This window comes from Cricetulus griseus, chromosome 8 (genome assembly GCF_003668045.3).
Source record: "Cricetulus griseus strain 17A/GY chromosome 8, alternate assembly CriGri-PICRH-1.0, whole genome shotgun sequence".
NCBI lineage: Eukaryota > Metazoa > Chordata > Mammalia > Rodentia > Cricetidae > Cricetulus > Cricetulus griseus.
This window is the reverse complement of record NC_048601.1, coordinates 86183583-86200396: the sequence shown is the minus strand read 5'-3', so window position 1 is coordinate 86200396 and position 16814 is coordinate 86183583. Positions and strand designations below refer to the sequence as shown.

Sequence of the window (16814 nt, the reverse complement as noted above, 5' to 3'; positions counted from 1 at the left end):
GAAGACCTCACAGAGAGCTAGGTGGACAGGAGGCAGGTGCATCCCGCTAGGGTCAGAGTGCCAAGTGAAGGGATGAGAAATTCACAGTGTGATATCAGGAGACAGAAAGGGGCCTCTATTTGGCCTTGGTCCCTGGTCCGCTGTGACATGGAGAAGGCTTTGTGCCACCTCCACACAGGCAGTGTCACCAAGGGGAAGTCCATGGAACTAGAGACCTGCCCTGTGTTCAGCGAACAGCCTTTACTTTCTTTGGCCATCACCCTCTAATCCGACTGACCAGCTTTGAATTCTACACTGTTCTTGGCTAGCCTGGAACCAGAGAGATGCCTTTACCTTCACCTCTACCACAGGGGTCCCACTGTAGGTCAGGGTCCACATCTGTACCCAAAGTTCCTAACTATGGCCTGGTACATAGCAGATGCTCAACTGATGTTTGCTGACTGACTGAGTGACTGGATGCATGGATGGATGGATGGATGGATGGATGGATGGATGGATGGATGGATGGATGGATGAACCCTGTTAACTGGGCTAGGCGGGGTCAATACCATGCCTAGTTCTAGGAGCTTGAGCTCTGAGCTTTTGTTGTTTCTCAGATTGCCTTTGCTTTGATGTTTCCTCAGAGGTTAGCCTGTGGGGCCCATTTCCTGTCTCTAGGATGTGCCCTCATTGAAGAGGGCAGAGGTGGCCCTGGCAGGGAAGGAGGCAGGAGGCCAGAGCCAAGGCTCCAGCTGCTCTTCCTTTACCTGGGCCCTATCCAAGTAGAGCTTGTGCCCTAGGGGCCACCTCACAGGAGCCAGGGGGTCTGGCTGGACCTACTTCTCCTCCTGGGTCTGGTGACATGGTCCCTCTAAATTTAGGCTTCTGCCTAAGTGTGGCAGATTTATGGACCTTGTGTCTTGGGCCTGCAACCGGGAATCAGCCCCTCCCTGCCTCTTCTTTCTGCTGTCCAAGGTCAGGGAAGGAACCAGGGAGGGAGAGCTCCTCCCACTATCGAGTTCATTCAGCGTGTCCAGTGAACTGTGCTCCGGGGACACAGTGGGGAAGAAAAGAGGAAAAGGAGAAAGGAGGAGGAAAGGGACAGGGAAGGAGGAGGAGGGCAGAGTGGGGAGGAAGGGGGAAGGGAGGAGGGAGAAGGAGGGGAATGGGAAGGGGACCAGAAGAGACAGCTGAGTTTGGGATCCACTGGGATTCAGGGGAGGCAGTAATGGAGCTATGTATCCTGAGGATGGGGCTGGACAGTTTATGGAGAGGTCACTGCTTTCCACACCATTGGGGCCAACAATCTTAGTGAGACTCTCAGTGTTCAGATATAACTTACAGGGTGTGGGACCTCAAGTGAGGCATCTGGTGGTCTTCTCACGCCTGCAGTTCTGCCAGTGCGTGCCTTGGTGAGCCCCTCTTCCCAAGATGTCCCCCTTCAAGTCCCAAATCATCTGCCAGGCCTAGGGGGTGGGGACTCTGGCCTCCTCGCTCTGCTCTTCTCTCTGAGAGCTGCTGAGGGTCTTTCTTCCATCCTGTCCCCGTTTCTCCCCTGGTCCCTGGCCCTGAAGTGGTGGTGGTGGAAGGGAGGCGTTGTTTGCTGTTGTGTGGAGGGAGCTGGCCAGCAGGAGGACTTAGGGCAGGATTTGGTCTAAAGGGACTCTCCCTATTTATCAACTTACCTAGTGACCACTTGGCCTAATAGTCACCTCTGACCCACAGAGTCCGTCTGAATGTCATAAAAATAGCCTGATATTAATATCTGGGTTTTGTTAAGGCAACAGAATCAATTGCTTATGTAGGATTCTGCTCGGCCCTTCACCAGCAGTGACCTTGAACCCTGATCTCTCTCCTCAACTGACAGATGGGGATAGGAGGGTCTTAGGTCTGGTTCCCTGTGTTGTCTTGGAGCCTGAAGCAAGGAAGCACATGGCCCCACAAGCTCTGCACAGCCAGCTGCATAGAAAAACAAGCAAAATCAGGATGTGGGGCAGGCCATCCTCCCCACCCCTGTGGATCTAAGGCGCACTCTTCAGAAGTTAGACTTTGGAATAGGCACACCAGACCCGCTGTTTCCGATCAGATGGAGTAAATGCAGGGGACTCTGAGCTGTGCCATCATTCTAGAGCTGCAAATTCAGGGCGTCTGAGGTCTGCGGAACTCGGTAGGCAGTGCCTGCAGACAAATTGCTTAAAAAAAATACTTAAACACTGGCAAAATGGCAAAACCAGAGACTAAATTAGCTGATTAGGTTAGAAAACACTCAGAAGGGAGTTACATTTTTTTTGGTGGAAAGTCATTAGATGACAGGCTTCTGGGAAATGGCCTTGTATATGCTGCAAGGGGTAGCGTAGGGGGAGATGCAGAAGGGTGGGCACGAACTCAATTTTGGGAAGGGATGGAGAGGATTATGTAAGGCTCAATTTTCTGCAACTTTTTGGACATTAGACTTCTCTGTGTCTCCTCTCTTTGCTGGGCCTTCTCTGGACAAAAACCAGCACCTGGGGCAAGGAGCTCAAGGGAAACCAACCCTGTCCTGAGGTGAAGGGCTGGAACTGGCTGAGTGGGGCTGGACTCCTGGGGCCTTCACAGAGGTTAGATGGACGACATGGCAGCTAGGTGTCTTTATTTGACATGCTCAGGATAACAAATGTTTCCGACTTTGGAATTTCCCAGAATTTGGAATATTTATATATACTTCACTGGTTAAACCTCCATAATCCCCAAATTTGAAATCCCAAATGGAAAATTTACTTTACAAGCTTGGGATTTTGGAGCAATTCTTCTAGTGTGCTTGCTCTGCCTGAACCGCCACTCTGGGGACCAGCACAGGACCTGGAATGTGGGATGCACCATGTCTCCGAGGCCCTGAGAGGCCCCCGAGGGTAAGCTGGAAACCCTCGTTCAAGACTGGCTATATCCTCCAGGATCTGGAAGAGCGGACAGGGAGAGGAATATTCCCCCTTTCTCCTCTGCTGACCTGTCTCCTGTAGTTCAGACCCAGCCCCACCCCTGATTAGAAGTCTCCCTATGTATCTGGGACAAAGATCTGTTCTGGAGGCAAAGCCCCTAGGCCTGGCCCCTGACAGCCTCCCCAGCCCTCCTTTCATATCCACCACAGGCCTCCTCTCTCAAGACTTCTCTACTCCCTGCCAGGGTCTCTCACACCTTTTATCTCTTTCTGAAGACCCAATTTACAAAGGTTATAAATACACACGGTTTCTTTGCTATTCTTCCTGCCAGGGCCCTTTCTGGCTGTGAACACACCAGGACAGAAGCCCAAGGTGGCTTTCCACAGCTGCACCCCTCCTCAGTGGGGACTTATTAAGTCCAGATTGGGTCAGTGAGAGAGCTATGTTCCTCCCGCTGCTTTTCCACCACACTGCTGCCTCCATCTCAAGCTCTCATTTCCCTGGGGCCTAGAATCTCAGAATAGTTGGCCAAGGACCCAGAAATCAATCCTATTACCAAGAAGGCCTGGGGCAAGGAAGGGCTTGGGGGTCAGAATGACCAGGGTATATTTACACTCCATCTGCTGGTATGCTGAGTAACTTTGGGCAAGGTACTAACTTCTTTCTCAGGCTGGGGATCTTAGGGAAGGTAGAGAAAGGCCTGGGCTGATCCTGAGGGATGTTGAATATCATGGCCCATACGTCTGTCTGGTACCCACCTCTTGGCCCTGGCCAGGCCTCACTCGAGGAGGACAGGGCCCTGATGTTCTCACACCTGACACCCGCATCTAGAGTTTTCTCCACACAGGCACAGCGCCTCTAGGCTTGACGTGTGTCCTCACAGTTGTTCTTTAGGAGAACCCTAGTGAGGATGCATCTCCATTTTCCTGATGAGGACACTGAGGCTGGGCAAGTTTGAGGAGCCTGCCTAAGGTGGCAAAAGCCATATTGCTCCGGCTAGCAGACATATACTAGGTGTCTATAAAACACCTAGTATTGGACAGTTGTCCAATGCATCAGTCTACCCCCGGCACACCTGGGGATACTGAGGTCCAAGATGCTGTCCCCGAGGCTACTTCAGGCATGCAGGATTTCTAGCTTGGCTCTGTCCCTTGGGTCTTTTGAATACAGTTTTTCATGAGAAATGTGGCCCCAGGAAGGTCACCTTGCTGTCTGAGCCTCGGTTTCCCCATATATAAAATGAGAAGACGGTTGGAGGTAGATTGCTTCCAAGCCTGTTTCTGGGAGCCACTCCCTTCCTCAGCTCCTTCTTTTTAGCTGCCAGCATCCTTCACACCAACTCCTCAGACAGCAGGTTTTCTCCCGGCCCTCTGGCCCATGGCTCATTTGGTTCTGGGGGTTAGCAGAGGTGGGGGTTAGCCAGTGGGGGTGGATCTCTTGTGATCTGCTGGGTTAAGAGTGGAGAAGAGCACTGGGAATCATCAGAAGAGGTAGAAGGGGCTGTGGGGGAGGGGAGGCTGGGCATCAGAGAGAGCACTGCTAACCATGAAGAACCCGTCTGCACTTGATGCTGTCTGTCACCTCAGAACCCCGTGCTCATCCACACAGGACTTCCTCTCCTGTCCGGATTTACTCTCCTTGTTCCTTTTCCTGGCCCTTCTGGGTATGAGACTCTGTCTCATTGTCAGAGACATAGATCCCCAGTGCTATCCAGCCACCAAGTCCTGGGACTCCCTTCCAGCCCTCTGTCACCGAGCTGGCAGCTCCCTCCTGTTCTGATGCCCCCAGCACACCCACTCATCAACTTACCTGGAGCAGTGGGAGCAGGAAAAGCAGGCAGAAGAGCTGTGCCCTGGGAAGACAGCCTGGAGCCCCCATGGGACATCAGATACTGCCGCTAGGGGATGGGGACCAGAAGAGGCTGCTTCTGAAAGGTCTGCTGGGTCCCTCCCCAAGGCCTACCCTGCCCTGCTCGACCTACGGCCCAGGTAAAGCCTGGGCACCAGGGCATTCTTCACCGGCCTGCCCCAGGGTAGCAGTGACACCACCCCACAGCCAGCCGCCTCCAGGTTATTTATAGCTGGCTCTGGGCAGCAACTTCTGCAGGCGGCCTGGGGACAAACTCCAGTTCCCAGAGCAGGGCTTAATGTGCATGGCCTTCCCACTAGCATTGCCAGGGCTGTAGCTTCTCAGAGCCAGGAGACAGGAATAGAGAGGTAGGATGGGCCTAAGGATTCATGGTGGCTCCCCAAGGTCTGGCCCAGCACTCCCCACTGGTTTGAGAGGTCCCAAGTACCCAGGGAGCTTCAAACTGGCCTACAAGCCTGGAGGCTCATGGAGATCAGCGTGTTGGTGTGGCACATACAGGAGAAGGTCTGGACCAAGGGATGCGGGTGCCATTTAATCACAGCACAACTTTCCTGTAGATTTGAAATTATCTCAACACATAAACACTGAAAAACAAAAACAACAGAAGCAGTGAGAGCCAGTTGGGGAGGGATTTGGACGTCAGAGAGTTGAATAGGGATCCAGAGTCCTAGAACCAGGTAGAGCTGAGCATCCCTGCTGTAACTGGTGACAGGTGTGGATCTTGGGAGCAGACACAATGCTCCTGGTAAGTGGGCCTTTTGTGAACGGGTTAAAAGCTTAAGCTTAGGCTCTGAGGGGAAGGCATTCCAGGAATGTGATTAAGAGGTAGGTCCAGGCTTTTCCTGGAGGTGCAGCCAACCAGTAGAAGCTGTGGAGAACTCAACCCAGGTTCAAGACACTCAGGCAATCCATGTGTCCTTTGGTCTTTCTGCCCTGTCTGTCCTTCAGAGGTTCTACTCATTCTCTCTAGGCAGGTTTCTCTCTTGCTCCTGCTGGGCCCCCAGCTCCCTCCCTCCTCTCAGGGCCTCAGTGAGAACTGTTACCACTCACCAACTGGGACTGTTCTCTGATTTTCCTGCCTGGATGAGTGTGGCCTTCCCTTCCTGTCTCCTCTCCCCCCCTTCTCTCCCTTTTGACAAAAACTTGACAAAAAAATGACAAAAAAATTTCTTTTTCATTTTGGAGATGACAGGGTGTAGGGGAGGCGACTTCTTTCCTAACCCCTAGACAGGAAGTGGCTTTACTGGACTCAGGCAAATGGCCTTGGTCAGAGAGGGCTCTTGTAGGAGGTAAGGGCTCAACAGGACCTGGGGTGCTAGGCTCTGAGAGAGTTGACTGGACCAGCAGGAGAGTGTGCAGTTTTGTTGAGTCCACTTTGTAGAGCATGCCTGGGACCTATCTCTCACAGTGAGTGACAAGATCAAAGAGGATGTCCTCAGGATAAATACCACAGCCTCCAGGAGAAGGGCAGAAGAAGGGGTGGGGAGGGAAAAGGGAAGAGAGAGGGGCTTAGAGAAAGAGTGGGGCAGAAAAATAAGGGAGATGAAGGGAAGGCATTGCAGGAGCTCTGGGCAGTTCATGGGTTGAGTTGGGGACTTCCTGGGGTAAGTGTTACAGGCACACTTTGACAGACTTAGGACAATGGAAAAGGGGAGAGCTCCAGTCATTTGAGGGAATCAAGATGAGCGGTAGGCAGGAGCTGGGCCAGGGCAGGATGGCTGGAGTGTGGCCAGAATCTAGCTGAGGTAGGGATGGTGTGGCCCAGAGTGGGAGACAGGCTGGTGTTGTGACACTCAGCACACATTCCTTCCTGGCAGGTTTGCCTTGGTCACTTGGCTGCTAGGGCACAATGCCACATGCTGGGTGGGCCTTCATGGCTCCCAGGGCTGGGGAATCTGAGATGTGATTGCCAGTGTTGTCAGTCCCAAAGAGGGTCTCCTTGATTTGTAAATGGCCATCTTCTTGTGTTTTCTCTTCTTATAAGAGGAAGAGTCCTCTCTTGGGGCCACATCCTCACAACTTCATCTAACCTGAAAACCTGATCCATGAACATGGGGGACATCTACACTCAGTCCTTAGCAGTGTTTCTGTCTAAGCTTTCCTGCATTTCCAAATACATGTCCATACACAACCTGGATCACTGTTTGACAAACTGCCTTTAAAAAAACTAAATTTGCTTTTTAACCAGGTAGAATCCCCAAGTATCCAGCATCGTGTCCCTTTCCAACCTCCAGGGCAGCCCTAGCATCACTGACAAAAGATCCTTTGCCTGGAGGAATTATTGACTCTCCAGAGCTCCCCCAAGAGACCAAGCTGAAGCATTGCCTAAGATCTTTCTATTGGCTGTCCAACCCTCTCTTTTTTTTAATTGCTTCTTTTATCACATCATTTCTCCTTTCCTTTTTTCCCTTTCAAATCCTACCACATACCTCATCTTGGTCTCTTTCAAAATTATGGCCAATTTTCCATTAACTATTGTTACATACATATACATTCTTAAATACAAAAGTCTGTTCAGTCTGTATAATGTTATTTTTATGTATATGTTTTCAGGGCTGATCATTTGGTACTGCATAACCAATCAGTGTCTGGGGAAGACAATTTCTCCTGCTCTCAGCATTTCTTAGTTGCCTGTAGGCCTTTGTGTAGGGTTGGAGCCTCCTGGCCCTTCCCTCATCTACTCTAGTATGTCTTTTGTTGTTGTCATTGTTCAGTTCAGGTTTAGGCAGTTATGTTGGTGAGACTTTATGGGGGTAACTTTGACACAGTCACATAGCAAACTCCCTGATCCTCTAGCTCACACAATCTTTTGGCTTCCTAGCCCATAAAGTCTTATATGTAGGCGTTGATCGGTAGATGTATCTGTTGGGACTGGACTCCCAAACTCTGCATTTTGATTGGTTGTGGTTTTCTGTAATGATTCCTGTCTTAGTCAGGGTTTCTATTGCTGTGGTGAAACACCAAGAACAACAGGCAAGCTGGGGAGGAAAGGGTTTATTTGGATTACATTTCCACATCATAGTCCACCATTGGAGGAAGTCAGAACAGGAACTCAAGCAGGGCAGAAACCTAGAGGCAGGAGCTGATGCAGAAGCCATGGAGAGGTGCTGCCTCCTGGCTTGCTTACAATGACTTGCTCAGCCTGCTTTCTTATAAAACCCATGACCAGCAGCCCAGGGATGGCACCACCCACAATGGGTTGGGCCCTCCCCGATTGATCTCTAATTGAGAAAATGCCTTACAACTGGATCTCATGGAGCCATTTCCTCTACTGAGGCTCCTTCCTCTCTGATGGCTCTAGCTTGCATCAAGTTGACTCACAAAACTAACTAGCACAGTCTCAGTCTGTTGCACAGAGAAATTTCCTTACTGAGGGATGAAGGCCACACCTTTCCGTGGGTATAATGACAGATATTTAGAATGTAGTTAGGGGTTATGTTGGTTAAGTAAAGTGGTGGTTGTAGGTTCACCTTCAAGATCCATGATGTCACTAGCCCTGGGGCGTTGGCTAGGTTTCCATTACCAGGCATGGTTTCCCTCTTGCTCAGCAGACTTCCTTAGAGAGATGGTGGTTATCACCAAGGTATGTGTACCACTACTGCACCTTTAGAGTTATAATGCCCGTGCTTGTTGTTGATATGGTTGTTCATGGGTGACACAGTTCTGTAGGACTGTTGGTTGCGTCTGGAAACTTGCATGGTACCTTCTAGTACCATGAAACCTGGTCCTCACAGAAGAGGCTTTTAGGTCAGTTTTAGCTCAGGGGCCTCTGGGTTCTGTGTCTGAAGTGCATGGTGTCTTCATCAATAGTGGCATACCTTCTGTCACTGAAGGGTAGCCAAAGACAATAGCAAGAGTCTGGAATGTTTTGGGAGTCTCTTGTACAACCCTGGCCAACATCAATAGAGGGCTTCTCATGCTTGGTGTTAGGGTTTTGTTAGATGGTCATTGGCTCCTAAAGGGAGCATTGTCAGCTGAGATGGGGAAATTTAATTTAAGCCACATGTGTGTATTTACATGCTGACTTAATGAAAGTAGTTAATAATATGATTTCTTAAGACTTTTCCAGATATCCTTCATCCTTCTTCTGTATTTATCTCCATCCCTCTCTCTAATTAGAGTCCACCCATCTTTCCTATTTGCTCAATCAGGTCACTTCTACTCTGCTATTCCTCTTTCTACCCTCCCCCCATGCCAGAAACGGTCTCTTTTTTTTTTCCTGGTTTTGCAATTACTCCAGGATAGTTACTTAATCTGAAGACTTGAAGCTAGGACCTTAGATGAAATAGAACATGCAACATTTGTGTTTAAGGGTCTAGGTTATCTCGCTCAGTATGATCCTTTCTTATTCCTTCCATTTACCTGCAAGGTTTATGATTTAGTTTTTCTTTTCAGCTAAATAATGTCCCATAGTGTGTATGTACCACGGTTTCATTATCAATTCATTGAAGGACATTTATGTTGCTTCCATTTCCTACCTATAGTGAGGGGAATGTGATAATCACGACACTATAGAAACAAAGCTCCATTTCCTAGCTATTATGATAGAGCAGCAATGAGCATGACTGAGCAAGTGTCAGTGGAGGAGGGTGCTGAGTCCTTTGAGCAGATGCTAAGGAGTGGTACAGCTTGGTCATATGGTAAGTTTATTTTTAACTTATTGAGAATTCTCTATACTGGTTTCCATAGTGGTGCCTCCAGTTTGCAATCCCACCAACAGTGAGTGGGGAGGAGGGCTCCCCTCACCCCACATCCTCTCCAGCATTTGTTGTGAGTTGCTTTGTTGATCTTTATCATTCTGACTGGAGTGAGATGAAATCTCAAAGTTGCCTTGATTCTCATTTCCCTAATTGCTTAGGATGACAAATACCTTCTGAAATATTTCGTAGCAAATTTCTTCTTCTCCTCTCCTCCTCCTTCTTCCTCTTCTCCCCCTCCTCCTCTTCTGAGAACTGTCTGTGTTTTCAGGTTCCAGGCCCAATTTTTGAATAGGTCATTTGTTTTTTGAATTCTTTATGGATTCTGGATATTAATCCTCTGCCAATTGCATAGCTGGAAAAGATAAGATCTCATTTACCTGGTTGATTGTTTCTCTAGTGGTGCAGAAATGTTTTAGTTTTATGTCTTTTTCAACTTTTGTGCTTAACTCTTGGGAAATGGAGTCCTATTCAGAAAGTCCTTCCCTACACCTATATCCTGCAGGGCACTGACTGTGCTTTCTTCTAGCAGTTTCAGTGTTTCATCTTTGGTCCAGTTGGAGTTAGTTTTTGTGCAAGGTGATAGATAGATACAGGTTTAAATTTCATTCTTTGGCATGTAGACAACCAGATTTTCCAGCACTATTCGTTGAAGGTGTTTTCTTTCCTCCAGCATATGTTTTTGACATCTTTTTAAAATATTAAAAGCTGAAAAGTTACATGTACTCATGTTTGCGTCTTTAATTCTATTCCATTGGTCTATGTGTCTATTTTTGTGTTTATACCATTTTTATTACTATGGTTCTATAATAAATCTTAAGATCTGGAATGGTAATCCTTCCAGCATTGCTCTTTTTACACAAGACTTTTTTTTTTTTTTTTAAAAAAACTATTTGGAGGACTATAGTGGTTTCATATGAATTTTAGGACTTTCCCCCCCCTATTTCTGTGAAGAATGAGATGGAGGTTCTGATTGGGATTACATGGAATATATAAATAGCTTTTAGTAAATTAGCCATTTTCACTATGTGAATTCTACCCATCTGTGAGCATGGAATGTCTTTTTATTTTCTAGTGTCTTTCCCTATTCTTTTCTTCAGAGTTTTACTTATTTTTATTGTTAAAAATGCTTTATTTTTTTAAAAATAAACAGAATAAAATAAAACAAAATTCATCATATCAAAGTTGGACAAGACAAACAAAAAAAAAAGTAAAAAAACCCCAGAGAAGGCATGAGAATCAGAGACCTACTTGTTCATACATTCAGTTCATACTAACCCATAAAGTACTAACCTGAAAGCTATAGTATATATGCAGAGGACCTGGTGCAGACCTGTGTAGGCACTTTAATTGCTGCCTCGGTCTCTGTGAATTCATATGAGCTTGGCTTAATTGCTTTAGAGGGCCTTGCTTTCTTGGTGTCCCTGTCCCCTCTGTCTTCCTTACTCTTGCCTCCTCTTCTGTGGGATTCCCTGAACTCTGAGGGAAGGGGTTTGATGGAGACATCTCATTTGCTGTGTGTTCCAAGGTATGTCTCTGTGTGTAATATACTGCTGTGGGTCTCTGTATTTGTTCCCATCTTGCCGGGTCTCATTGGATCAGTTTCTCTCCTGCCTGCCAGTCCCCACAGCCACTTATTAAATAATCATTTTGAGGCTTAATATTAATTATAATTGTTTGGCCAATGGCTCAGGCATGTTATTGACTAGCTCTCACAATTAAATTAACCCATCTGAATTATTCTATATTTCACTACAAGGCTCCTGGCTTGTTACCTCACATCTTGCTTCCCCAGTGGCTACATGGCCTCTCCCTGACTCTCTGTATCTTTGTTTGGATTTCCCATCTGGCTTTATTCTCCCTGTCCATTGGTCAAAACAGCTTTATTCATCAATCAATAAAAGCAACACATAGTCTCAGCATACAGAAAGACATCCCACACCAGAAGCCTCTCTCTTCAGAGGTTTAAAATTTTCCTTGTAGAGGTCCTTCACTTCTTTAGTTAGGTTTATTCCTAGATATATAATTTCTTTGAGGCTATTGTGAATGGTTACCCCTCTCTTACCAGCCTTTCTTGGGGGCACTTCCTTTCCACATAACTGCACAGGGGAGCCTGTGTGGCCACAGAGAAGAGAGGTCTGAATTTGGCCTTCTGTGTAGAATATGTCAAAAAGAAGCAATTTACAGTGATAGCAAACAAACAATTGTGTGCCTCCTAGGTTTCCCTGACTAGTCTTAGCCACCTTTTCTCAACTTTCTTCATAAAGCAAAGCTGTTACAATAAATATTTCTGCCAAAAGCTGCCTGAGCCCCACCGCCACGTGTGTGCTTTATGCCAGCCGCCTGCCTGAGTTAGGCCCAAATGAATACACAGAAACTTGTATTAGGTTCAATGCTGCTTGGCCAATGAGCAGGATTCTTATCTGTTAGCTCAGTCTCAATGATCATACATCTATATATTTTATAAGACTTATCTTATCGGACACCTTATTGGGGCCCCTCCTTGTTGGTGGATCACATTGTGCCGCTGGAGCAGGCGAACAGGAAAAAGGGCCCTTCCTGGTTCTCCTTCGCTTAAATATGAGTCTCCTTGCTATGTCACTTCCTGCCTGGATCAGCACTTCTCTACTACATTTCCCAGAATCCTCTTTGACTCCTAGTCCCGTCTAACTTGCTGTCTCATAGGCCAAACAGTATTTTATTTAACAATCAATAAGATAAACATACACAGTACATTCCCCATCACAAAGCAACAGAAAGGACTAGACTGAGGGGCGAGGGGTGGAGTGTTGGTGTCTGTGCTCTAGAGAGAAAGTATTAGAATAGGGGACAGGAATGAAGTCACATGTAAGGAGCAAGGAGTGCTTATGGCGAGATGCCCATGGTCAGTGGATGTGAGCAATGATCTTTACTAAGCTTCATTTTTCAGACTACCTGATACTCAGTAGCTCACATTGGGAGGACCCGGGGAACCAGGAAGTGGCACTACAGTGTGCTCATGGGGTTACAGGGCTGGGAGAGGTCAGCAGAGGCAGGAAGTAGGAGGCTGGACTCTACATTGCTGTCCCAGCACGGTGCCTTCCTGGAAGTACTCTACCATAACTCTTTCCTCGTGGTTATTCTTTTTCATTTTGATTTTTGAGACAGGGTTTCTCTGTGTAACAGTCTGGCTGTTCTGGAATTCACTTTGTAGACCAGTCTGGCCATGAACTCACAGAGATCTACCTGTGTCTGCTTCCTGCTGCTGGGATCGAAGGGGTGCACCACCACCGCTCAGTTTCATGAGTATTCTTAGAAAGAGCTGTTGTGGTTTAACTAGACCCTCATCCCAATTTCATGTGTGGAACTTGGTTCTGAAGGTGACAGACTGGGAAGTGATTGAATCAGAAAGGCATGGCTTAACCCATGAGTAGATTCATGGGATGACTTTCCTCATTAGAAATGACTTTGTTATTACAGTGAGCTGTCATGGGATGCCCTCTGTCATGCATGTAATGGTGCAGCAGGAAGGCCCCACCAGACACCACTGCTAGGCTCCAGGGCTTCCCAGACGGTGGAACTGTGAGTGAAATGAACTTCCATCCTTTATCAATTACCCAGACTCAGGGTTTCTGTCACAGCAATGGAGAGTGGACCACGCCAGGACTCTTACAAGTTTTTCTTTGCCTCTTAATTTTCCCTCCTCCAACTCTCTCCACTTCTGACTCCTCTCCTCCTCCTTCCTCTTGAGACTGGGACTTTCTGTGTAAGCAACCCAAATTGGCCTCAATATTGCAGTCCTACCTTAGCCTCCCAAGTACTGTCTGGTGTGCCACCATGCCTAGCTTAGATACTTGCTTCTTAACTCCCCCCTGTGATATTTTAACTCCACAAACACACCATGTATCTGATATCCAGCTGGTTTCTGGAAAGCCATGACTATCATAAGTTCTAAGAGTGTCCCATCTCCCGAGAACATGTGCTTCTCTTTGGGAATGCAGACTCTTCTCAACTATGTCATCTGTCTGGCAGATGGCTTGCTGTAGTCCTCTCTGTACACTGACTGGGCTGGGATCAATGAGAAGGCCTTACTTTACCATGAACAATTGGTTAGCTAATCAGAATTCACCGGGTCAGGTCCTGCTTGGGACTCCAAAGAGAGGGTCCACTCCCCACCCTACCCCAATGCACACACATAGAATCAGAGGCTGTGTTGCCAAGTCAAGTCTTCGGTATGAGTGTCCACATGGGGGAGTAGAGAAAATGGCAAGAGGACTGTGTGGCTTTTGAGCCTTTGGGTTCAGTTGGACCAGAAGCCAGTCCTGCCTCCCTCGCCCCCAGTGAGGGAGCTTTCCAATGAGTTTTCCCTGTTGCTAGGGTAGTTTCATTTATGTTTTGGGTGCTCATCCCCTAGGGAGTTCTGAGAAATGTGGAGGAATGCTTGGAGAATCCAGTGTAAAAGGCTTCTGGGAAGATGTTCCAATACAATGTCCCCAAGCCCTGGAACCAGCACTTTTAGGATAGTGTGGGCTTTCTGTTAAGAAGATGGGGGGCATGACTGATGAAAGGAAAAGGCTATTTTGAAAACTGGGGCTTCAGGACTTGGGGTTGCACATATCTTGGAGCAGAGGGGGCAGCCAGTGTTCAGGACACCCGAGTAGGCAGCAGGCTGTTCTAGGGTTGAAGGTAGAGCTTGAAGTGAAGCAGGCTGAGTGAGCTGGTTGACAGCTTGGGCAAGACATCAAATGATCCTCCCCACTCAACAATGAGCCCTGGGAAAGGCAGGACCCATGATAGCCAGAAGCCCGACTGCTTCTAGGACACCACACTAGCCCAGCTCTTCTCTAGGACCAGGCATCAAGGCAGGGAGGAAGCTGAGTCACACTGAGGGAGTCCCCCTCACCTTGCCCCCACCTGCCGACAGGTGCCCTGCACAGCTGTGTAAAGTTATTCTAGTTGGATCACACAGATTTAACCTCAGATCGTGGGCTGCTCTGCTGTGAAATTCCAGATATAATTCTACAGCACTGATGAGAGAATGGGCACTGATTTTGCTCGTTTTTATTTTTCCCTGAAGTTCCCATGGAATAATACCCTTCTTCTCAGATCCTGGTTCAGGAACACTGGGTCTAAACATGAGTTGTGGTGCAATTGTGCCCACATCTGTCTTTAAAGATAAACCAGTCACCATCTTTGATTAATACCAATGCATTTAGCCTTGGCAGAGATTTGACCAGCTCACAAAGAAGCCTTGGACTTCATGGCTGGGAACAGCTGCAGAGCTTCTGTTCTCTGGACTGGTTTGCACTCTGCTCCCAGAGTGGCACTTAAGCCTGACTCCAGTTGTCATATTTGTGGCTTCACAGTTGCTCCCTTGTCCCATGTGTAAGCTCCTCCTAGGAGCAGGACCCAAAAGCTGGGCTTGGCAGAAACCCATGGAAGGGATCCCAAGGGCAGTGCAGGACGGGTTGCTGCTGGCCCCTGGGAGGATCCTCTCTGTGGGACCTGCCTCTGCCCCTGCTCTACTGTTTGCTGCTGTGGGTTTCTTCCACTCCTTCTACCTAAGTCCCTTCACCCATAAAATAAGAAAGGACTACGTCTCATAGAGGGGACTGGGAGGAGCAAGATGGAGCCTCTGTGGATACCGCTGCTAAGAAATGTGAAGGAATATGGTTATTTGTGGCTATGAATTACTTTATAATGGGAGCATGCTCAGAAATGCATGGCAAGGTGATTTTATTGTTGTGCAGTCCCCACGATGTATACTAAGTTGGCTACAATGCCACCAAGGAATACAGTGGTCTATGGGCCCTTCTTAGCTGAAACATCAATATATGCTGCAGGGCTGTCACTTTTTTCTTTTCACAGCCAGTAAACACTAGAAACTACTATGCTCAAGACCTCATGTAACATATGGTCATGGGTGCCTAGAACACAGCATGTCCTTAGCAGGTGTTTGTTGAGGCAAGAGGCATGGAGTACTGAGGGACAGGGGGACTGACTGCAGGAGTCCATCACACAGTAGGCCTGTGTCCCCCCTTTTCTGCACTCCTGCAGGAGCTTGAACAGTGGCAGGCAAGTCAGCACTAGTTTATTTATTGAGAATCTCTTAAGTGCAGCATGTAGGGAGGGCAAGAAGACACTGATTGTTGCAGCTTGGTGGGGAGACAAGTTCCCAGACCAAGACCACAAGATGGAGTGGGGGCAATCACCAGACGGGGATCAGGAAGGTGAGGGGCTGGGGGAGGCTGCATGGAACTGGCTCCTTAAAGGTGAGAGAGGGCAGTTAGAGGGACGTTGTGATGGAAGAATGGAAGTCACTGGGGTCAAGAGGACCCGCCAGAGCCAAGTGGTGGTGGTGTATGCCTTTAATCTCAGCACTCAGAAGGCAGAGCTAGACGGATCTCCATGAGTTCAAGGTCAGCCTGGTCTACAGAGTTAGTTCCAGGACAGTCAGGGCTTCACAGGGAAACTCTGTCTTGAAAAAAAAATAAAGAGGACAGGCCAGAACCTGCCACTGCTTTACTGCCACTCCTGGATGGATGGGTGCAGCTGTCTCAGAGCCACTGAGTTTAAGCCACAGACAGCTCTCGATTTTAGAGCTGAGAAGGCCAACATGAAGGTTCTAGCAGATCCTGGGTCTGGACGTCACTTCTGGTTTGTAGACTGTTTCTCTTGTGTCCTCACCTGTAGACAAGCTGTAAAGTTAAAGGCACTAAACCTGTTGTGAGGATGCCATCTATATGGCATTCTGAATAATCCACCTCCAACTCCATTGCCTTGGCAGTTAGGACTTCCTCAAGGAGACTTGCATGGGAGCACACACATTCAGCCCAAAGTACGGGTGAAGTGGGTGAAGAGGAAGGACTGCCATTGACTCAGACACAAATGTCTTCCAATGCTTAGCCCACAGGGAGCGGCACTGTTAGGAGGTGTGGCCTTGTTGGAGGAATTGTGTCACTGTGGGAATGGGCTTTGAGGTCTTAGCCGCTCAAGCAAGGCCTACTGTCACTTTCACTTCTGCTGCCTGTGAATCAAGATGTAGAACTCTCAGCTCCTCCAGCACCGTGTCCGCCTGCATGCTGCCATGTTTCTGGACACGGTGATAACGGACTAAACCTCTGAACTGTAAGTCAGCCCCAATTAAATGTTTTCCTTTATAAGAGTTGCTATGGCCATAGTGTCTCTTCACAGAAATAGAAACCCTAACTGAGATAGTGTGCGACTCTCCAGAGGACATGAACCGGAAAGGGCCTCCACAGCCATTTGGTCAATGCACCTGCAGTGACAGGAGCCCAGACATAGCCTCTTGTGCTTTGTCAGCCAGGCCGGCTTTGCTGTGTGGTGACTTACTGGGCCTTGGACTTGGGACTAA

At 48.1% G+C, this 16814-nt stretch overlaps 1 protein-coding gene across 2 annotated transcripts in view; it reads right to left on the bottom strand.

Annotated features, from left to right (window-relative positions):
* The window catches only part of Crhr2 (corticotropin releasing hormone receptor 2), a 41260-nt gene extending 36488 nt beyond the window's left edge, over window positions 1–4772 (bottom strand). For both annotated transcript variants that reach the window (XM_027429685.2, XM_027429686.2), the window contains exon 1: window positions 4704–4772. In XM_027429685.2, the coding sequence (XP_027285486.1) occupies window positions 4704–4772 (69 nt within the window). The remainder of the gene's footprint in view (window positions 1–4703) is intronic.
* Window positions 4773–16814: the final 12042 nt, after the last annotated feature.